Source organism: Phalacrocorax aristotelis, chromosome 2, assembly GCF_949628215.1.
Source record: "Phalacrocorax aristotelis chromosome 2, bGulAri2.1, whole genome shotgun sequence".
NCBI classification, from domain to species: Eukaryota; Metazoa; Chordata; class Aves; order Suliformes; family Phalacrocoracidae; genus Phalacrocorax; species Phalacrocorax aristotelis.
In genome coordinates this window covers 40,744,281-40,768,271 of record NC_134277.1, presented here as the reverse complement: position 1 = coordinate 40,768,271, position 23,991 = coordinate 40,744,281, and the positions used below count along the sequence as shown (strand labels likewise).

At 38.7% G+C, this 23,991-nt stretch overlaps 1 protein-coding gene across 1 annotated transcript in view; it reads right to left on the bottom strand.

Moving 5' to 3' along the window:
- The window catches only part of KCNH8 (potassium voltage-gated channel subfamily H member 8), a 207,724-nt gene extending 188,599 nt beyond the window's left edge, over positions 1 to 19,125 (bottom strand). The window contains exons 1-2 of the mRNA XM_075085701.1: positions 18,973 to 19,125; positions 18,347 to 18,841 (exon numbers count right to left, since the gene is read on the bottom strand). Of these exons, the coding sequence (XP_074941802.1) occupies positions 18,347 to 18,841; positions 18,973 to 19,125 (648 nt within the window). The remainder of the gene's footprint in view (positions 1 to 18,346; positions 18,842 to 18,972) is intronic.
- Between the last annotated feature and the right edge of the window lie 4,866 nt (positions 19,126 to 23,991).

Below are 23,991 nucleotides of genomic sequence, written 5' to 3'. Positions count from 1 at the left end.
TTCAATACATTGCTCTGCAGATGTAAACTTCTGGTGATGATAAATACAACAAGTAAATTTAAGTTCAAATATCAATGCTTTACTTGGTTTGCCTGAAATAGCATGTTATCTTCAAACTGTTTTCAAATTGTATCACTGCAGTGGTTAGAATTTGCTGTAACATATTTATATATATGTATACATATATATATCTATGGATAGATTATTTAAAAAAAATAGATCAATATTCTTCAATGACTTAACTTTACAAATACCCTCCTGTCTGGCCATTTAGTCACAGGGAGAAAAGATCACTTGTGTTTCCTATTGTCCCATCAAACTTCATTCATATATTCCTTACTTCCCTGCTCTTATCATTGGAGAGAAGGACACTTTTCAGATGGTAAAAACACCATCTGGAGCTGCCTGTCCCTTTCCATGTCTGGCAATCCATTTAGGAAGTGTGTCCATAATAAGGACTGAACATTTGGTCCTCCAGAAGTTTCAAATTTTAATTTAAAATTGACTTCACTCCTTAGACTTATCTGAAAATTACTGGTGAATATTCACAATAATTAAGTCACTTATAAAAAATAATGTGGTGTAAGTTATAAATTTCATGCTGACTCAGAGATGGATGATGATGATGTATAAACTAATTTTGTATCTGTGTTTTGAGAACCGTCAGGAGGGTTTTTTCCTTATTACCCAATTTCCGCGTATGGAAGTATAAATACAGGCCAAGCCAACCAAACTCTCCTATTTTTATTTCTTATTAATAAAACTCTGGTATTCTACAATCATTGATTTTGAAGGAAAAATTGGAACCCACGTCCTTATAATATTAACAAGTATTTTTGTGATGCTGATTTTTAGGTTATAAATGTATGCTATAAATACATAGTTTTTCCTAACAGTGGATAAAACTATTTCAAAATATTTATATATACGAGGTGGCTCAGTCTATATGGAAACTGCTTTGATAGCATTTTTATCATTGCATAGAACAACAGAGACTGTAGTACATGATGTTCTGACACTGCATGCCAGATAATGTTGCTGTTTTAGGAAGAAATGGTTTTCATGGGGATAACTCACCCATGATTGATTAGAAGTGTCTTGCAATGTGCAATTCATTGGTCATTAGATAAGCAGTTATTTTAGTATTGAAAAAAAATACGAGCAGGAACCAGACTATGATCCCCGTCACTAAGTCAGTTAAATTCATACTCCTCAAGTATATTTTTAGGCAAAATAAAACATTATTCAGCAATAGTGAAGGCATTAAATAACTGAATATATAGTCCAATTATGGTTTAATTATCAGAGAACACATTATGTGCATATTAAGACTGCTACCTATATCACATATACCTAAAAAAACCTTCCTCATACCCAGATGGGATAAATTTATGGATACAGAATTGGCTTCTTTCTCAAGTGTCACAGCTATCCCCAGCTCCTTCATTTTGTGTGCTAATATATGATTTATCTGAAACTGTCAAAATTAATGTTGCTAGATAACTCCTTTAAGTGTCATTTATTTCTAAACAGTTTCAAGCAAATAAATTATTCCAGTTCACTTAGGCAGTAATTTCTATTGATGAAATTAGCTTAAGTTCCATCTGCTTCAGGCAGATGCAAGGGAAAAAAATACAAGATGAAAACAAAGGGGCCTTGCTTTTGACCACTCTATTTTGCTCTCTGCAAATAATTCTGATGGTGTTATACAAGATCCTTCCATAAAAATGGAGAAAAGGAAATTCTCAAATGTAACTGGTTCCACTGTTTCTAGATGTGAGAGATTTGAGAGGAGCTATTAAGAGATTCTTATGATAAGTTTTATGCAGTTATGAAGGGTAGTTATACGGTCTAGTTTAGACCTCTAAATAAAGTGCATCCAAGAAGCACTGAAGATTAGGAATGCAAGATTTCCTTCGCAGTCAAAAGAGAAAAAAAAAAAACCACTTTCCCCTACTACATTCTGTAAATAACTTAAATGAGTTAAGGGAAAAAAAGAGTGCCAAATTCAACATACCTTTCAGAACTTCTTTCATCAGGAAAGTGAATCAAGTGAATCACTCAAAGCCCACTCCCAAATATCCAATGGACACAAAGCCCATCTTCAGTCCTTCTGCTCACACTTGTGAGAGGGGAATTGACTGAGAAATTTGTTAGCTAAAAAGTGAGGAAGGCAGTTCTGAGAAGCAGCTTATATCTAAAACAGCAATGAGGACAACTAACATATATGACTATTATATATCTTCTCATCATTTCAACAGATTCATTTCTTCTCTCATGGCAATAGATTCAGAATTATTGTAGCAAGCAGGTTTTTTAAGATACCGAAGCCAAATACATCTGAACTTGGAAAGCATCAATGCAGAGTCAGTCAAGCATCTGTTTCTGAATGTGGTAAACGGTGGTACTTAAACTGCTGTGGATTGCCCATGCTTGCTGAATCTCTCAAGAAAGTTTTAAACTGTTGCTGGTTTTTGTAATAAAGCAAACACAGCATAAGTGAATGTATTCCCCATGCACATCTGATTCCCCCCATCTTTTCCCTTCTCAACACTAAGTCCCCTGCCTGTTCTCAATACTTTTTAACAGGGGGAATAGGTCTGAAGGGTGCTGAGATGCTATAAGCTTCACAAAACAGCCAGGAGAGAAATTATTCATGCCTCATTTTCACAAACATTCAGTGCCAGCTTGACTTTACTGGATTTCAGAAAATTCATACAAGAGCTCAACTACAAGAGGAAACAAGGCTTCACTGATTCATTGGGATACAAAATCATTCTTTCCCCCTTTCACATATTTGCAAGAGCTGAAGAGAGGTTTTTTCATCTGATACTTTAACAAATTTTAAATGTTGGAATTTTAGCACTTTGTGAAAATAAGCAACAAAAAATATTAATTAAAAAAAAAAAAACAACCAAAGGATTATACAAAGAAACTTTCTAGATGACCCTTTGATTTAATCCCATGATCACTGCTTATAAAAGTGACCGGTTCAGGACTGGCGTCTAAAGGTTCACATTTGTCATCACTGAGTTTATATTCCAGTTATGGAGAAGAACTCAGGCTAGCATAGTTCCCATAAGACACATATGAAACCTGGGTATTATTAATGGAAATAAAAAGTCTCAGTACTTAAACAGTTAGGCTGGTGAACAAGTAAGCAACTGAATGTCCCCACACTTCAAGGACAGCTGTCTCATACTTAGTAAAAGGAATTTTCCAACCGACCTGAGCCGAGTCAAGAACTGTCTTGGGAGAAATGCTGGTTGAGCTGCTGGTGCCTAGTCTGAGTGGAAGGAACCACAAAAGATACTACTTTGGAGAAACAAATTAAATAAATGCATTTGGCTAAAGTGTTAGGAGGATCTGGTCTTGATGAAGAAAAGACTGAGGAGGGATTTCATCAATACCTATAAATATCTAAAGGGTGGGTGTCAGGATGATGGGACTAGACCCTTTTCAATAGTGCCCAACCACAGGAAAAGGGGCAATGGGCAGAAACTGGAACACAGGAAGTTCCACCTAAACATGAAAAAAAACTTCTTTACACTGAGGGTGAATGGAGCAGTGGCACAGGCTGCCCAGAAAGGCTGTGGAGTCTCCTTCCCTGTAGACATTCAAAACCCGCCTGGATGCATTCCTGTGCCCCTTGCTCTAGGTGTGCCTGCTCAAGCACGGGGGTTGGAAGAGATGATCTCCAGAGGTCCCTTCCAACCCCTGCCATTCTGTGATTCTGTAATTTTGGAAACAGGAAGACAAACCATGACACCTTACAGTATTCATAGTAGTTATATTTTTATTTTCAGTAGACTGAAAATAAACTCAGCTCTGCCTCAGAAAATGGAGTCGATACCAATAAAAACCACTGTTGACTCCTCATGTGCTCCTGAGACTTCATGAACTGTGCTAGAACACATCGCAAGCCAGAAGTTATGAAATAACAAACATGTTAATATGACAAAACACAGAAATTAATTACTGCCACATTTTTATGTTAAGTTTGCTTAAGAGTCACTTCAATGGGTTCTCTTCATTTTGATTTTCCTTTTCTTTTTAAACATTTATGTAATGTTTTACTGTTTACTTTTAGCCAGAAAGCTGCATTATTAGAAGAACTTTTTGGAAAGTAGAAGGCACATTTTTATAGGAACATTTTTTATCCTGGACATTTAAAATAACATTTATATGAAAAGTTTTTGTATTGCTGACTAAGCATTAATGTTGTGAAAGATATGCATTGCAAGTAAAGATAGAATTCCTCTCTATAGACATGCTGTTTCATCCTAGTGTAGGTTGTTACAAACCCCTTGTCATGAAAAATCCTTTTCATTCCTTTAAAGTCTGTGATTGCGAAAATTCCAGGATTAGAAACACATATCATCTGTTTCTAAGGCAGGATGAATTTCTGTGACCTACACTATCTAGTTCTGTGCTTTGTTCCTTCAGGTTTGTCACCACTATAGTTTAAGCTAAGTTTAACATTCTCTGCTAGCCTGGTCTTGTTAGGGTATCTTTTTATAAAAGTAATTTTGGAAATACAGGGTAAGGACGGGAACATGCTTCTCATGTATAATAAGCCATTCACACAAAGTAACTACCCTAAGAAAGAATTAAGGGTGTGAAATACATCCCTTTCATGGCAAAAATAGAATAGATACAGTGCAAGGGTAGCTTTTGGTTCTGAAAGTCTCATAACTGTAACTCTAGCAGTAGTTTGTACTTGTGGAAATAAGATACATCCCTCATTCTTTCAACTTCTCTATTTCTCTTCTGCTAGAACTAGCAAGTCCTTTACCACTACACTTGAGGACTGAACTATTTAGACACTACTAGAGATCCTGAAACTATTTTGATCATCATGACCCTTCTTGAGTAAAAAAATGATAGGCTTCTGAAAATTACTTTTTAAGCTTAAAACCTGATAAAATTGCCAAATTGATCCAAAATTTCAGATAATTAAAAACTGAAAATAAATGTTTTGGTTCAGAACTACAGGAGTTCTTTGGTTTTGTTTTTCATAATAACCCCATATGTTTGATTATAATTGCAAGTACAAATCCATTCAGGAAGCACTGGGATAACCAGTGCTGGGATAACCAGTGCTGGGATATTCCTGGGATAACCAGGGATAACCATAACAAACATATGCTAGTGTGGAGTAGCAGTACTGGCAGAAAGAAATAGAATTTCTATGGGTACAATTTGTTTTATTTCTGGGTATTATTTTATCTTCTTGACAATACAAAGAATGGCTTTTTTTCTTGACTCATAATCCTAGCACACAGGCCTGAATATCACACAGCACAGTACTTCAGACCCTTTCCTGTCGGTTGCCTGCACTGTATATGTAGCTGCCAGCCCTGATATTTGATCTGCTAATCACGTACTAATCTGCCACAAGGGTGCCAAGAGGCATTAGTGCTTCCCTATAGCAAGATGGCTTGCCATGAAGTTGGACCAAGTCTGGCTGGAGAGCATTTCCCAGTTTTCATCCTCAGCCCAAGAGATATTCCATGTCATGTGGCCCAAGACGCCATTGTCTTTTGTACCAGAGAAGATACTGGTAAGATCTGTCAAAAAAGCAAAGTTTCGTTAGATTTGTTGGTTTTGTTTGTTTGTTTCTTTGGGTTGGGTTTTTTTTTTTGTTTTGTGTTTTTTATGTGTTTTCTTTTTTGTGCGTGTGTTTTGTTTTTGTTTTAACAGCCAAGCTCTCAGAAACACTCACTGCAGTGGTTTACTGCCACAAACTTTGCTCGCCAAGCATGAAAAGCTATCAGGAAGCACCTGCTTTCAAGAGCAAACTATTCTATTATTATATTTAGTTTATTGTGCCATTCACAAACTCTCCCTGGAAGCCATGAATTAACCATGATAAATGAACACCAAAACATTCAAGTGTTATGCAAACTGCTACAATACTCTGATCATTAAAACAGATGAAACAAAATCACTGTGCTCTGCACAGCATATGTTAAAGTTTAATAGCTGGAAAAGCAGCAGCTATCGAACTAAGCAACACCATTACAAAGATTCTTTTTCATTAACTTCACTTTAGAAAAATATTTTCATTAGAATAATTGCTATGTACATTTTAATTAAACATGAGCAATCAATTTTATGTACTTATGACCATCAAAAAGGTTAGGAGACAATACCTTCATGCTATAAATATAAAAACCTGTTTCCTTCCCTTCATTCTTGCTTATCTTAGAAAGTCAGCCCAACATAGAACAGAACGTGTAAAGGTGGCAGAAAATGTCTCACAACCTTTAATTGTACGCCTGGAAGTATTTTTTTCAATGTCAGTTCATATAAAGTAACTTATCAACCCCATCAGGCTGGGGAAAAAACCTAGTGTAATTCCCCCAATTAATTCTAACCTCTTGGCTTTACTTGTAATTTTTTTCACTCATCTCCCAAAACTAGGCTTATTAGGAGCTATCCATCATGGTGTGGATCATATGGTATTTCTGCTGTTGGGCTTTCTGGCTTTTGTCTTTCTTCCTTTCAGTGGGAAGACACTGCTTGCAGAGAATTCATAAAGGGAAATGTGTTTTAAAAAACAGAATAAGGGTAAAAGGTGAACGAGTGACTGCAGTTCCAGATTATTTATTTATTTTTGTGGCTGATAATTCCCTGAATTTGGGCTCCTGCTTCCCTGGAAGGACACTCCTTGTACCATTCACTTGTCACTTGTGAGACTGTCAGTTGGATAATTTACCTATACTTTGCACCTTACTTACGATGCATATAGTGGTCGCTTTTCTTTTCCCCCTCTGACATTTGTCTGTCTTGTAAGAAAACTTTTCCTTGTTTCATGATTTCTGTGAGTGATCATACCTATTTATATTAATGTCCTTACTTCAGCAATTTGTTATATTTCAGGTGAGCTTCATACCACGTCAGGTTATGAGTATTTATGTTTAAAAACCAAACCCACAAAAAAGACAGCAGAAATTAGTAATGTCAGAATTATTCACCACAAAAGACACAAACAGAAGGCCTGCAGCTGTCCTGACAGTTCAAGCCATCGTTCCCAGAAGACTCTTCAGCAGAAAGATGAATACGCAAACTACTTCTCCTAACTGGAGCGTGTTTTCTCCTGTAATTAAAGCAGGTTATCATCTGCATATCTGTTTCTGTATTTATAATCATACCTGAAATACAAAGTGTTGAAAGGTCCAGAGATATAACTGCTTTTCTGATTATACTGCTGGGATCAAAAGGGAACATATCTCCAATATGCAATTATTTTGTTTAGTTAGGACAAAAGCAAGCAAAAAAGAGCAATTCAGATAGCTCCAACTGGGGGCAGGCAACAAAGTCTCTGTGCATTTCTCCAAGAGTTACTGCTTCCGCTATCTGCTTCGGTTATTTGCACGGAGTTGCAATTGGAACCAAAACCCCAGGTCCCCATCTGGATCCTGCTCATAACAGTATGAAAACAGCTCAACAGCTGCCTGTTTTATTTGTCTAAGAATTATGACTAATGAGATGAAATGTCTGCAGTAATTTCCACCTGTCCATCCTGACTCTTGCTGATTGCTGTCTCTGCTGCAGGGATCGATCAGCTGCCTGGGGAAGCAGCACTGAATCGCTGTAATTCACAGTCCCACGCGCGGGGTTAAGCTGGGGCTGTTCACTGCCAGGATGCAATCTGTAGCTGCTCAGCAGCTCTTTGGTCAGATCTGATCCACCCCGACAGCAGGAGTGGAAACTTCTGGGAGAGGGTCAGGACAGCTGGCAAACATGGGAACCACAGCAGAATTTCGGACGTAATATATGCAAGTTTATGAAGAAATAAGATTACGTGCTAACCAGTCATCCACGCATAAAATACCTAAAATCAGTTAAAACAAACAAAAAACCTGGTTCCTCATTCTGTTTATGAAAGCAGTCATTTATAAAGGTTGTCATTTATAAAAAGTAAAGAACCAAAAGAAACAAACCAAATTGCCATAGTCAATCCTTATTGTGCTTTTTCACCAAGCCGGCTACCTAAGTTTCTTTTAATTGATTGTTTCCTTGCTGCATATCAACCAGCTAGAAGTTACAATACAATGAAATGATGACTTTAAATCATTTAAATCATGAAGACACTTTGGCTTATGACACCCAAGACTGCCAGATGGCTTTCCACCAAGTGCTATGTAGGACCACAGGTAATTTGTTCTCTGAAAGAGAGAAGACAGTGCTTTTAATCCTCTTGCAGCTATACTCATTCACAGTAACATTTCCCTGGCCATAACCTGCACCAAAGTGAAGCTTCCCACAGTGTTACTGCCATTTAGTTCATTCCAAAGAACTACCTGCTGCTCACTGAGCAATCCCATCAGTCAACCACTGCTGCTTCGCAGCTCCTCCCTGCTTTTCTCTTTCTTAGCTAAAGATGACTCTACACTTTACCACAAAAGACTAGCCCTTCCCTCTGAAAACCATTCACCGCTCCAGTTCATCCTGTAATTAAAACTTTAAAAATCATTTTTGTACTTAAGGTCACTTATAATCTATTTTTACTTAAGGCTTTTAATACCTTTTAAAGGAGATGTATTTCAAAATTCACATCACTTATGGCTACTGGCTAGAGATATGAAAATGAGTTAACAAATAATTATCTGTAATTGCTAATGAATCTGAAGACAAATATCACAGATTGAAAGAGGGGAAAGATTACAAGCTCTTATATATATAGGGTTGCCCAAGCTATCGGAAATAGATGGGTGCAGACCTGCACGCTACCAGAAGAAAAATCTAGAAGTAGGCTGTAACCAGCACAACCTTTAGCACACATGTAAGTGTGGAAAGGATGACTCTTCCATCTTTTGTCTCATACTGCGCTGCAATGAGTCCATATAACTGACGTGAGGTAGCCAAGCCTACCACCCTTTTCCTTAGCGAAGGACTCAAAGTAGTTCAGTGTAAGGGCTATTGTCTGCCTAGTTCCAGGCAAGAATTTGTTGGTAACAGGTGTATGGAGCATGTTGTGTTCTAACACCACTCTCAGACGCATACTCTGCAAGGCAGTATCAGCAGAGCCACTCTCCTGATGAATTCTAAAAATCTTACGTAAGTTTACTTTAAAAAAAAAGCTTAGGTAAATATTTCTGTAAAAACATAAAAAGGTAAAGAGATTCGGGAAGTCTAATGCATCCTGCTTTCTGTTTCCAATGCAGAAGCAGCTCTTGAGCATGACTCAGAAGTAACTTGGGTATATTGTACTGTATCATGGCTCCATTTAAAACAGGGCCATTAAAGACACAATATAGTTTACAATCACAAACACTAGTTCACAGTAATACTTTGAATAGCCCCCAAAATATAGTGTCTAACTGCATTATTCTCTCACCTTTTCTCTTCCAGGCTGCCCAGTTACTACCTCAGTAAAACAGTCACAACCTATAGCTATGTATTTTCCTCTGGAAATCAATGGTCCTGTTAACTTCCCTTATTCTTGGCAAATATGTAGCTCAACCTCTTCCATTAATAAATATTAACTCTACTTTTCTACATTGACATTTTAATTATTGAAATGCCTAACATATGGTTCTGTAACTGTAGATTTCACAAGGTGCATGCCTCTTCCCACTGTTCTTGAAGTGGAAAAGTCCAAACTCCTAGCCTCAAGATCTTTCAACTCAGTCAAGAAACAATCCAGTTTACTAACTGCATTTACTGTGTTATCGCAAAAGCTTAAATCATATGTTCAAAAGGAAGACGTAAATTAAAATATTGTGTAGTTTCATTTGAATTAAAAAAAAAATCTTATTGTTGATAAACTGTGATTATTATTGATTTAATGAAGTTCTTTTACCCACCAAAGAAGGTGTTTTATCCTCCACAGGGAAGTGTTCCTCCTACAAAGATATTTTCCTATATAACTACAATATTCCGTTATGTTTCTTGTCATTAATTCCAAAATATGAGAAAAGGCACAATTTATGCAAAAACATACTCTTCTCATCATAGGAGATAGCTGAAATTTGTGGGGTGGGGACGATCAAGCTATTTGCCTTAGGACAATTTTGTTGTTGTAAAAATTAAATAAATGACAAAATGACGAGCTTAGAGTTCTCTTTCATACATTTGGATAAAGATGTCTAGTCACGTATCGTAACAAGCTGTTGAGGGAGATAGAAGGCGAAATGCAAAGGGCACCAAAAAAAAAAAAGCTGTAGTAATGAGTTTCAGGTCCATGCTGTCCAGATGAATCTTCCTGTATTTCTATAGGTTCAAACTGAAGGAAAAGCAAAATAACCCTGGCAACTTTCAACCCTTAAAAGCCCTAAGAGCTGGAACGTTGACTCCTAGCAGTCGTAAGTAATGCCTAAAGAAAAAGTGTTTTCAATGCTGGCATGCTGGGAGCTGTTTTCTCTTCAAAAGGGAAGAATTACAGCTTTCTATAATAATACCTCAAAACTGCCTACATCCCCCCCACCCCCCCACCCCAAAGATAATACATCTAAATACTGACATTTAATTCTTTTACTGTAAACAAGACCTCTTGCATTATTTTTTCTTTATGGTAAAATTAAAAAGCAACAATAGATCAAATGTATTTATTAAAGAAAACTCAAGTTAAATTGTATCACAGTTGGTTTTCTTCCATTTCTTCTTTTGACACAAGAAAGGTCTAACCCAGACTCATTGAATGGATGTATTTACATTTTTATTACTGATCCATTACAAAAAATATTTAATCACTTTTTGACAACAGATTTTTCCTATTTGTTAGATCTATGAATAATTTTCTCTGTTAAAACTTGTTAAATTCTTTTTACTATTTGACAAATACTGTGAATTCTAAAGGAGATAATTTCCTGCTATTTCATTTTTATTCTGAATAGTATATAAATTCATATTTCCTGAAACACTGACATAAGGAGTTTCTGCATTTCTATTTTGTGCTTGATACTAAAGAAAAGTTTTCATACTTAGTGCATGAATATTTTTGGAATACCATTACTAGAAAAAAATAGGAAAAGCTAAGGTACTAATTGGAAAGGTCATTTAAGGTCTTGGGTCGGACTCTTTGTTCATTTACCTAAATAAGATACTGATACAATTACAATGAGCTCAGCAGGATACATCTACAGTCACTCTAAGAAAGAGAAAGTCTCTAGCTGCAAAGCCATTAAAAGCTGTCGCAGGGATTTTCAAAATTCTGTAACACCACAGTAAAAGTTGTATCTGAACACGTCTGCTCTCACTGAAGTAAAAAATTTTATCATGACAGAAATAAATTTCACATCGGCTTCACTGAAAGTAGAGCTAGGCCAGAAATTTTTTAAATTGGGCTTTATTTTCTTTCATTTTGACCAAAAAAATTACTTTGCATGTTGCCAGTTTGCCATTACTGAGAAGACAAGTAGAACCACTGCCATTACCATCCAGGTTTTTCACAGAATTTTGTACTTTTCCTAATTTCTCAAAGATGGACAAACTCAGCTACAGAACCAGTTACCTCCTTCATTCTGCTTGAGAGGGAGCATTTTGGAAGTTTTTTAGGACAGTTCCCTTGGCTATCCTCATTACTGCTCATAAGCTTTCTTCTTCACACAGAATAAATGTGTTCCTATCAGAGTTCACTGATCTTCACAAAGAAGCAGTGCTACTTTAAGGACAAAAATACAGCAGAATTCTGAATGCTTTTTATATAATCTGATGAAAACACATTAATGGAAAATAATTAAACTGGCCGTGAACTCTCAAAAATATGTTCTGCTGAAAAGTGTCTCTTGAAGACCCAGGGACAACTGACTCAACCTGTGTTTCTTTCAGGGGATCAGAAATCTCCAGACCCAGTCTTAAGCAGCCACTGAAAATAGAATTGATGACTCCTGAGGAGGGGAAAAAAGAAACCCAAACAAACAAAAAAACCCACAACATCAAACAAACCACCCTTCCTTGAGAAGGGGCAAATCATTGCATCATAAAATAGTGGATGACATTTCTTAAAAAAAGTCCTGTACCTAAGACGAACGGGGAAGATGAGGTGTTTCTCCATAATACAATTGTCTTCAGCTGTCTTTGAAACGATTGGCAGCCCAGCATTAAGCTTTAGGGATGCTCAGAAGATATGTAATGTCAAGTTTAATGTTGAATATGCTTGTATTTTAAGAACAACACCTGTTCCAAAGCCTTTGAGTACTATTATCAATCCCAGAAAACAGAAGGAGCCAGAAGCACTTGGCAAGAGAAACTCTAAAAGATGACTTTTCTTACTGTTGAGGAAGTCTGTCTCCCGTCTGCAGTTTAAGAATGTTTTTGTGTCTTTATTCCTCCCCCTTTTCTTTTTTCTCTCTTTATTATATATTGATTTTTAGATTGAGTGGGCAGGAAACAACATTACTTTGGGAGCAGGTTGTTCCTTAATTGCTCTTTACTTCTAGTCACTTTAACACAAAGTAAGGTAAGCTGTCTCATCAAAACACAGAACTACGGTAGCAGTTGCCTGTGTCCACCTTTTCCAGGCTAAAGCTGACAAAATACATGCAACTTCCCTTTCAAAAATACATTGCATCAGAATAGTACTAAAAGTAGTTAGTGTTCTGTAAACCCATACCTTTAATGCTTTATTGTAATATATTCATGCACATATATTTGCTTAAACTTCTACATGTGCTTGAGGCAGTGTTTATGTTGTGTTTCTAATGTTCTGTTGCCCTGAAAAATACTCTGACCATATTTTCTTTGCATCCAAAAAGATTGGGAATGTGTATATAATTGCTACCTGCATAAACAAAATAAAAATAGGATAAAATAGAAGTAGAATGTATAAATGCAGTGATGACAATAAGATAAATCTATTTTCAGAGCAAACCTATTTACTCACTGAAATTTTATCAGAGAAGAAAATAGTATCATACATCTGGATAAGAAAAAGAGAGTAGATTTATAGAACATCTCTAGTGGGAATCCTTATAATCATCTAAGATTTAGAAACCCTCTAGTTTCTTCCGTAATCCATTGACAAACCATACATTCATTCAAATATATATCACTTCAAATACAGAGAATTGTTTTGATCACTGCACTGAGTATCAGGTTTCTTAGACTCACATAAAAAATTCTACCCAGAAACAATAGTGAGGATAATATTATTGTATTATTCAGGAAAAAAAAATCCCTTGTTTAATGACTCTTTTCTACTCTTATGTTTCAAATGTTCATCCTGAATTAAAATACAGCATTTACTTCTGAAATAACAGTGTGGGCTACTAGTCTGACTTCACATTTATAAGCTTTAACCTGGAACCTTAGACTTAAAAGTGGTGTGCTTAATGAGTTACATCGCCTTCTGAATGGATGTGCTGCAGGATTGGGATTCTAACTTATTTCTGTCTAGAGGAAAAACAAGAGAACACCACCTGACAATTCAAATACATCAGTATTTTATCTAGCAATAACATGCTTTCTGAATAAAACATACAGTAACAATGAATTTTCATGATTTTAAAGAATAATCCAGTGACTGGATATTAAAACTGGCACCTGCACACTTTTTTTTTCCTTGAACCAGATCCTTAGGACCAGAACTCAGGAATTAATTAAGAAATGTCATCTCAAGATGCCTCTGAATCCCTCCAATGCTGTGTCTTTCAGGTCCAACCTCAGCTCAATTTAGAATTAGAAGTTACTATAGCTGCAGAAAGCAAAGATCATCCAAATAAAACAAAATTAAATTATGAGGTTCTACACCCCCAACACTTGCGCCAAAAGAAGAGGAAAAGATTTTTCAAGTAGCTGCTTAATCTAGCCTTTTGGTTACTTCCCGTAAAGAGCAAACAGCACAACACAAATTCCAACATCTGACCCTTGGTTTATATTCAAAATCATATTTGCCTTTTTTTAGTAACAGAGCTACAGTGAGCTGCAACACAGGCCACATCTTACAGAGACAAGTACAGAAAGGAAAGCGTTTTCTTTCTTTGTGGTCTGAGCTGAGAACAAGCAAGTTTTTTTTTTATGTTGACAGTAACAAAAACATGATTCATTCAAAACAACACAGTACTTATTCAAGGATTTAAGCAAAAGGGCAAAAGGAGTCTGCATAACAGAAGACCAACTACATATGTATCTTGGGAAATTTCCCTCTGGCTGGCTTACTAGATCTCTATCAGAAAGAACTAGACCACCTTCACCACACCTCCACTCCTTCAGAGGGGAAGTTTGACAGGCCACCAGCTTTTCCACTGCCACTTCTTGGGAGACTCTTTAATGTTGATCAGTGCTTACCATAGTTTGAGTCTTTCACCCTTTTTTGGTTACAGGCTTTTGTCTTCGGGAGGTGGACCACTTTGATCCTGGAATCTGATCAATAACATTCTTCCCCTGGAAAACTCAGCCATTGTTTCCCTACACCTGACACTGCTGCAATTCCTTAAGCCTGTTTGGGGGAGAAACGCTGAGTAGCATCAGCAGCCAAGAAGGGCTTTGCTGCCTTTGACATTTTTGTGATAACCATGTTATGATTAAGCAGCACATTGACTAGTCTAGAGAGGATAGGATTCAATCAGAACGAGACACAGAATTTGACAAGAAAGCTGCAGAAAGCGATAGTGCGTTGGCTCAACCTGGCAGACCTCACCGGTTTGTTTAAGAGCATGAAAAGCAAATGATGGGGGTGGCTGGGGCAGAGAGCTGGGGAGTAATGCAAGCTATCTGCCCCTGCAATCTGGGAAGATCACTGTATACAAAGGCTTTCAGTTCTGTACCAACTGCTGATTATTCCAAGGAGACAACATGTTTCTAACCACGATGCCACCGGCAGCACACTGACACCAAATTTGATATACTTAAATCTGTATGTTCTCATCGGGTACCTTCTGACCACCCCTCAAGGGTAACAAAAGCAACTGGAGAACTGAATCCATGTGATTGGTAAGGATCAAAAAAAGTTATGAAAATTGCTGCATAGGTACAAAGGTCTGTTTGTTAATACTTGAGCAAGTTTTTAATTGGAAAACAAATCTGAGTGTAGAAGTTGTTCTACAAATAGCAAATTATCAAATTATCACCATGGACAGTGAGCAAGAAGGGAACAGCTCAGCTTGATCTTAATATTAGACTGATCATACAAGATTGTTAATAAGGATTTGGAAGTACACATTTATTTGGAAACTGATCATATTTGATAGACACAAGAGATAATTATAGAACTTCAGCTGTCATTTTATAGTATGACCATACACAAAATTGTTGTACTTTGTAAAATACAAATTAATGATGCCATTTGCTGAATCTCTTTTAGCTTTTCTTTCTGAGAAAGTACCACAAATTTGCAGAAAAAGCCCACCTCTGGTGTGGATTTATCTATTTGAATAAATAAATAGTACATACACAATACAAATTCTTTATATATATATATATATGCGTGCTTGCATGTGTGTGAGAGAGAGAAAGCAATAGAACATTATTTTCTACGATGCAACCACTTCTGAGTGCTTCTTCTAATCTAAATGGGTTTGAGAAGCAAAAATGTACAAATTTTCCATTCAAATGCTTGAAGCGAAGTAATTCACTTCAGACACTTAATTTCATAATGATGGGGGGGCTTAATTATAGGCTTATATTAGAAATATTTTCACACTTGAAAATAATGTTTTGTCTTGAAAACCAACCCCAAAACAAAAAAGCAAACACCCAGACCACAACTTAGTAACTTGAAAACATGCACGTTTGTTTTCTGAATGAGTGATAACCGCGTAAACACATTGTTAACAGAGGGGGCAAAAAGCGTTTGGATAACCTGGTGCTTAGTTATTGGGATGGGGAGCCCTTTGAGAAAACATTGACTTTAAGGTGTCAGGAATAGAAAAGACAGAAAGAAGGTGAAGGTATAATTGCACATAGGCCAATTCAAAAGCTCTGTCTTCGAAAGGCAGATAGGCAAACCCTTAATGCTGTTCTTCCACATACGCAACACAGGTGATGGGAACTTTGCAGAAGGAGATCTCTGGGATCATCTGCACAGCTAAGAGTCACCCCAACATTAATCTAATTCTCTCCGTTTAGCATATACTCACTGGTTTGATCTGTAAAGAATAAGAGTGTGTAACATAACAATACAGAATATCTACCGTAAGAATTCCAAGCAGCTGAAGTACCTGTCAAGCAGTTGTTATCTGTGCATTTTTGAGACATGCAGTTTTTTCATCGTGTGATTTTTAATTGCCAATTAGACATAAACCATCACAATAGTAAAATTAACACACTTGTATGAATGAATTTTTGAAGAGCTCTGTGCAAAGCAAAGCATATTTTTTAATATTATCTGGAATCCTTTCTTGCACTGCTGCCCAGAATTAGAATTATCCCTCCTCTGGATTAAAGATGCATTGGTGGATTAGTCTATCACTGATGACAACATAATATATCCTTCCCAGAGGCTTAAAATGAAAGGAGGTCTGTTAACTACAGACTATTTTAAAACAACCACCAAAAAAAAAGCCCTTTGACACAAACCCTTATTTTAGCATTTAAATATCGTCATGCATGAGGTCACAGTAGTTTATGAAACAGCCTCAGGTTCACTGCCATGTATCAGTTCTACCCCTTTCACAGACTGTATCACCTATAAAACTAGTAAGACATGAGACCGATGCCTGGGAGGATGAGCCTTCACTACTACTTCTAGCTTTAGCCACCTGAACAATCTCAGTCTCAGTAATACCACCTGGACAATTTAAATGAAAACAAAACTTGCTCTAATTTTTCTACTTGATGCTCAGATATGTACACGCATTTTGCAAAATTGCATATCTTTATGCGAAAAAAAAATCTGTCAGTTAAAGAATCAATATTTTTATATTTAAATCTATCATTTTAAAGGAAAAAATATGTCGTTTCAAAGCAACAAAGGAGATGAGCTATTTCTGAAGGTTTTAAATTGAGCTATGATGTGGATTGGTATGCATAACTTTGCTTCAGGAAAACATTAAGTTGATTCACCATTTGACCCTAATACTCTGTTATGTTACCCTTTAAATTAAGAGACGTGCTACCAGTTTTCCATAGAATAGTACCATCCTCCAAATATTATTAGATGTAAGAATACTTCGTTCATAAAAATTCTACCCTGTGAACTTCTGGGAATATTTCATATACTGATAATCATATAATGATGACTTCCAGATTAGGCCTGCTTAATATTTAAGCCATATTCTGAAATGCTAACCAAAAAAAAGAAAAAATTCACTGCCTGTAACAAAATATAGTGTGCTGTGTTTTCTTGAGGTACTTAAATACTTAATTACATTCTTCTTCAATTACATCCTAGGAAAACGTAGATGAGCTGTTAGCATTTGAGATTTCAAAGTAAGACACTGGGGTCTGTTTCTTCTTGTTTAAGGAAAGATTGGCCCAATTGACTTCATGAAGGTTAGTAGCGTTATGTCTTTAAAAAAAAAGAAGCAGCTACCTTTGGCTATAGAATTCAGCTAAGCAATAAACTTTCTACCACACTTGTCTGTTGGTGTCATTGAGAACATGAGGATTAGATGTTTTTCTAGTGTTTATTAAATAAAAGACCTGCGTGTCATCACTAGTGTCACTTGCTAAATTGGATCTTTGAAGAATAATACAGAATATGTGAAATGTTTGTGTGTACAGGTCACAGGCTGTGTGCTCCATCCCTTGAAAGGAAGCCATTGTACAGGGGGAGGGTCCTGAGCACAAAGCAGGGAAGACTGTTTTTTCTGGCAAATGACAATATCAGCAACAAAACTCCTATTAGAGCTGCATGCTTCAACAGGCAGTAAATAATACCCATATGCTTTAGAGAAATAAAAGGGTGGAGGATGGGTGAAAAAGATTCTGAGTGCTGTAGTTGAAGGCATTTAAAGGTACATCTAAAGTAGTCTTAAGAGGGATTGCTTTATAAGGAAGTATCAATTACCTGCAGCACTGAATCATAATTAGCTATGTATGCTCAGACTAGCAGAGCCGTTAAAACGCAGTCCTGTGCTTCTCTGCACTTGATCCCAGTGACTATATAATTTTCTTGACATTTTACAACTTATTGATACAGCAATCACAGCTCAGTTGTCTTAATCGCACACTAACTGAGCCGTTGACAAAATGCCAATAGATACATAATCAAGAAGATATAAAGCCCATTAGAAAGCAACGGTTTTGGTCAAGAAACAAGCTGTCAGCAACTCAAATCTGGGTTCATTTTTCTTCCACTTGGGATGTCTGGATTTTTTTTTTTTAAAGGAAATTAAAAAGAAGGGAGTTCATTTTGGCCCAAATCTGCTCCCCAACTTCTTTTTTTTTATTATTTTTTTTTTTTTAAATGAGCTCCGTTAAGAAACGAAACTCAAGACACAGCCAACTCCTAACCCACACTCGTAGGGGAGCAAGCCAACTTCCCGCACGGCAGGCGGCTCCGCACGTTAAAGCGGCGCCTTGGCAGGTGGCTGCGAGCGGGGCCGAGGCGGGAGGAGCCCCCCGCGGCCGGGAGCGGAGCGGAGCCCCGCCGGGACACGCGTGGGGCCGGGACCCGTCCATGGTGCTGCAGCCGGACGCCGCTGCCGCCGGAGGGCCCTTCCTCCCTCCCTCCAACACCCTGCAACAGCTGCTGCCGCTGCTGAGCCCGACTTAAGGGAATCCAGCTTTTAGGGAGATTTAATAGCAGAGCCTGCCCGGGCGCTGAAGCCTGCCGTTCCCTCGCAGCCTCCCGGCTGCCAAGGGCGGGAGGGGAAGCCCCAGCCCCTGCCCAGCACACAACTTTCCTGCGGAGATCCTGGCTCCAGCGGCAGCCCGGCTCGCCCTGGCCCCGACCCTCCCGGAGCCCCCGCGCAGGGGAGGAGGGGGAGAGGGGACCCAGCTCCCTCCTCACCTACAAAGCCGCGGAGAAGCCAAGCAGGAGAGCGGGAGAGGCTGTGAGCTCCCTCGCTTCCCCCTCCTCGTTGCCGGCTTCTGGTGCCAAGGAAACCCCCGGAGGGCGGAGGGGAGGGAAGAGGCTCCCACCGCACGCACAGTGCCCCCCGCGCATCCCCTCCTCTGGGCGCCCGGAGCCGACGCCCGCTGCCCCAGCCCGGACTCACGTGTGCCGTCAAACCGGGTGGCGATGGTGTCGAGGAAGGTGTTCTGGGGTGCCAGTAATCCCTTCATAACCGGCATTTTTCCAGCGCTGTGCGAGGTTCCCCATCAAAGTTTGCCTACGAGGGTGGTTCGTGAAGAAAGTGCAGAGGGCGCCCGGGGGAAGGGAGGGAGGAGGCGGAGGGAGGGAGGAGAGGAGAAGGAGGAGGAGGATGGGGATGCCGCCGCGCCGCCTCCGGCGCCGGGAGCCCCCAGCTCGCCGCCCCGGCGCCGCAGAGCGCCCCCGGCTGCCGGGCGGCGCGGCCGCGGAGCGCCGCGCACAGGTGCGGAGCGCCCCCGCGGCGGCGAGGGAGGCCGGGCTGCGGGGAGGGGGACGAGCGGCCTTTTTCCACCTGCGGCTGGAGCATGGGGGGGGGGCAGCGCGGGAACCGGCGGCCCCGCCGGACCCTCCTCCGCCCCCCGTCCCGCGGGTCTCCGCGCTGGCACAGGGGAAGTTTCCCAGGCTTGAAGCGCGTGAGCTGGCGTATACCCTGTTTTGTGAGCCGCGGTATGGCAGGGTAAAGCGAGGGATCTTACTTTGCCGAAAGGAGGAACACTGTGTTGAGGTGTATAGCAGGTGCCCCTGGAGCTGTCAATTGGAGAGCGAGAATGGAACATGGGGAATGCTCCATCAGGTGTGTGGTCTCAGGTTATTTGCATGTTGAGGCTATTTTGTTTATTTATTTAAGGGGTAGGTGTTTTCAACTTCATTGTGAATACTTCCTAAATAATTCTTTTTTTACACATTCCTCCCTGAAAAATTTCTGGAAGAAATTAATTATCTTTTTTTTGCCAACAAAAGAGAGGATTGAGACTTAGATCCTAGCCCAACAGGTCTAATGTGTAAATAAATGAAAATAATAATTAAAAATAATAAAAAAAAAGATAAAATCAAAGAAACTGGCACGCCAGCTGCTCCCACATTGGGATTAATAACTTGCTCAGGCTAGTACCGTGGCTCTTTAAATGCTGCCAGATAACGCCCCATGGTACAGCCATCTCACTTATTGTAGCAGCAATGGCAAAACTTCTCCATGTTCTTTTGGGTCTAAATGACACCAGAGAAAAGAAGTGGGAGTCCACTTCTTAATCCACAAAACCTCTGTGCGTCTTGGAGGGGAAGCCTGTTGGTCTCTTGCTATTTTACAGTATTGCTATTTTTATTTCTTGCTATTTGCATTTATTTGTTTCCTCCCTTTGTCCAGATGGATAAAGGACATTAATTCCCACTTTTTAGGATAAGCAGCACAGAGAGAGGCTCCAGGAGGGACAAAAAAGGTCTCTCTTTATGACTGGTAACTAAAAGGAAAAAGGCCCAAAACATCAGGAATTGCTGATGCTTAGGTTTTGTAGCACAATAAAAAGTCTACCCATGGTAACCCCACCTTGACTCTGAAGAACACAGCAGTATTTTCCTGAGATCATGAGTCTGTCCAATTCTCCTTGTACTAGAAACCTCTGCAAAATAGCTAATATGGAGCTGCCAGCTCCGTTTTCAGAAGTGGCCTGTGAAAAGGGAGACTGCCTTACAGTCACTATTACTTTGGAAGTCTCCAAGATCTCACAGCACTATCAGTTTTTTGGTTAGCCCATCAACTTCAAATTCATGGCAGGCTTTTACCTTCATTGGGAATCACTAGTCTTGTCCTTAAAATGTACGATTTTTAATACCAAAAGCCAGGAATTGTTCATTTTCTTTTTCAAAATTATTCTCACGTCTTCCAGTTCAATATAAGCAGAGCCCCAAAATTTATTTCTCTTTATAGATTTCTGTTTAGTCTCACTGGCAGGTATCACACTTGTAGTTTGATGTTACACCATGTCCCTACTGGTGACAGAAAGAAAATCCTGTTCCAATACTTGCAAAACTGAGAAAAACAACCAGATTTTCACTTCTGCTGAAGTGTTCAGCAACACTTAAGGTAAACCTGAGCCTCTGAAATTTGCCAAGGGACTTGGATATGTTGTAGCCTGTGCACTCTGGTCACGTTTCAGCTTGCTTTCTTTTCCATGACCTGCTTCAGATGTCATCTAAGTAGGGACACAGTGAAGGAGAAAGGAATATATTCTCAGACCTACCATGGGCAGTCAGGAGACAGTAACCTGTGTACACATTCAAATATAGGAATGTATTTATCAACTTTGACTCACCAAAAATCGTTATAAAAGGGGAAAAAATGCTACAATTTTCCATGGGAGTCAGATTGCCATCTAACAACTCTGCCAGCCCGTAAGTGGCTAATACTGTACCTCCTAACACACAACACAGCCTGAGCTGTAAATAGCATGCTCTTCTGAGGGCTCTGTGACATAACAGCTTCAGTAAGTTTAGAGCTTTATTAAGAGTCCATGGAAATTTCTTAACAACTGTGAGACAGGAAACGTTTAAATAAAAACTTAGGGCCAACTTAGGGGTGGAGAGGGGCAAAACAAACACTAAACCCCAAACAATTAAACAAATACACACCCCGAAAAGGATGGATAGCTGCCAGAGGAGGTACGTGGCATGTTTCGTTTTGATAATGGTGAGCACAAATTGCAGCTACTGAAATGTAAGCGGCACAGGCAACTGCAGTGGAAGCTCTACCAACAGTGAAAACCTGGTGATGCACAAGATGGAGGGACAATACCAAATTCTTTATAATGAGAACACGCTGAAGGCCTCTTCAACTGTGAGAACTTCAGGAAAGAGGAAGTTTATTGTGTTTTACAAATACTCTCAATCATGGCATACTGTTAAAATTTGGTTATGACAACATCTGTGTACTATGAACAATAGGTTTCAATTAAGCTTTTAAAAAATTATACATTCTACATACCAGAAGATAACCAAACTTTTCTGAATTAGAACTAATGAAACATTTTACAAAAGTGATACAACAAAAAGCCTCAAACTACACAAGAGAAACTGAAGTGCAGCATCCTATTTTGCACTTGAATTTGGCATTAGTCACAAGAGTAATCCTCCTTAATACAGACTGGCACTTAACTTCATAGAGTTAGTTGCAAAACACAGAAACGTTAAGTCTGGAGTAGTTTAAAGCAGACGAATTTAACAGGTTGAAATTTCAGTGAGCTAAGAACAAAAGGTTTAGGAAAGCAGAGACAGAAAAGCTGAGAGTATTTAAGAAGGAGGCAAAGGAGCAGCTGGAAGTTTGTAATCAAGTAATGGAAAATTATTTCTTAATATTTTAGAAAAATGTAAACTAGGGGCTCTGAATAGTCTGAAATAGGTTTTTTGTTTTCTCTTTTCTTTTTTTCTCTTTCTTTCTTTTTTAAGTGTTTACAAAAAGGTAAAATAGAAAACCAGATAATTTTTATCTTCTATCGGGAAATCAGCTTTTTATTCTGCTATACTAGTTTTGAATTTGAGTATCTAGGATACCTAGGCACTGTCTTTAAAAAGATTACATATTTTTACTGGTAAAGGGAGATAAACCAGAGGTGAACTCTAACTTTGTGTATAAATCTATATCCACTGTAGGTAAATAGCTCACTCCCTGTATTCCTCTCTTTGTTTACCATAAAGCATTTTGCTGAAATCAAAATAAACAAAATTTATAGCAAGACAGTACCAGAGCTGGGAAACTAGGGACTAATAGCACTGCTGCTGCACTTCAGGTTGCCATTAGCTTCTGCATAGCAAATGAGATTTAGTCAGGGGCTTACAATTTACACCAGAGGTACAATCTAAGAAAATAAGATTTGTTCCTTCAAATTACTCGACAGTATCTAAAATATAATCTCAGCCATACGTTTCTTCCCACTTATCCACAGATACTTGAGCATTCAACATGGCACATCACATTTTGAGGCATGGTATAATCTTTTTAGATTTTGCTAGTTATCCAGAAACGAGAGCATGGGACAGGGAGTTTTGCACCGAATGTGCAAGGAGCAGCATGTTGTAGCACTTTTGGTCATAATTGCACACCTCTTTCTCTTCATTTTAATTTAACCAAAAGCAAATTTTCCAAGTTCCTTCATTAATATTCCACAGTAGCATGAATTACCTCATAAGACAACAAATTAGGAGCTGCTTATTGCTTCCCTGGCATAAACTCTTGACCTCAACTTACCTGCTACAATTACATGAATGAAAACAGTGAAAACCAAATTAACAAGAAAGGACTGCCTGCAGCTTACCTTTGTGCTTGAAATTGCCACCCACTTATTTGTTTGTTAACCTGGGCATCCAATGGAAAAAAGGGAATTATGAAAGAGTCTGAAAATCCTAGGAAAGGGCAAAGAATGGCAACCTGCTGTTCATCTGCCATGAACAGGTTGATTTAGTCTGAGGTAGTGTGCGTTAAGTATCATCCTAATAAATGACCACTGTGCTTAAAGAGACGCTGGCCCCTTTCTTTTGTTGTGCATAAGGCAACAACTGAACTTTTCCAGAATAATGCTGTGTAACTGAAGCTCTGCCAAGCAAGGGACAGTCTGGGTCAAAGTTTAAATACAAAGATGGCACCTCTGGCTCAGGAGGTGACTAAGTTACTATAGACTGGGAAAGCTTGCAAGAGAAAAAGTTACAATACTTGTCTTGTTAGTGCGCTCTTCCCCGTCTATCTGCTTCTAGTCACGATGGACAAATGATACTGGGTAAGACAGAACCTTGGACCAACCCGGTAAGCACTGCTCATATGTTATGTGGGTTACAGCGATGTAATTACACATCTGCTGGTGATTCCTACTGTAAGACCGTATTTTCTATTGCATAAAGTTTTGCCAAACATGGCAATTACTTCAGACAGAACGTATCTCTGGAACATTCTAGCTAAAAAACATAAAAAATAAAATAAAAACCAAACCAAACTCCAACAAACAAAAAGGCCAGCCATTTTCAATATTGAAGTGAGAAGGAAAAGTACAGGTTGAGAAATCTTAGCAAATGAAAAATAAATT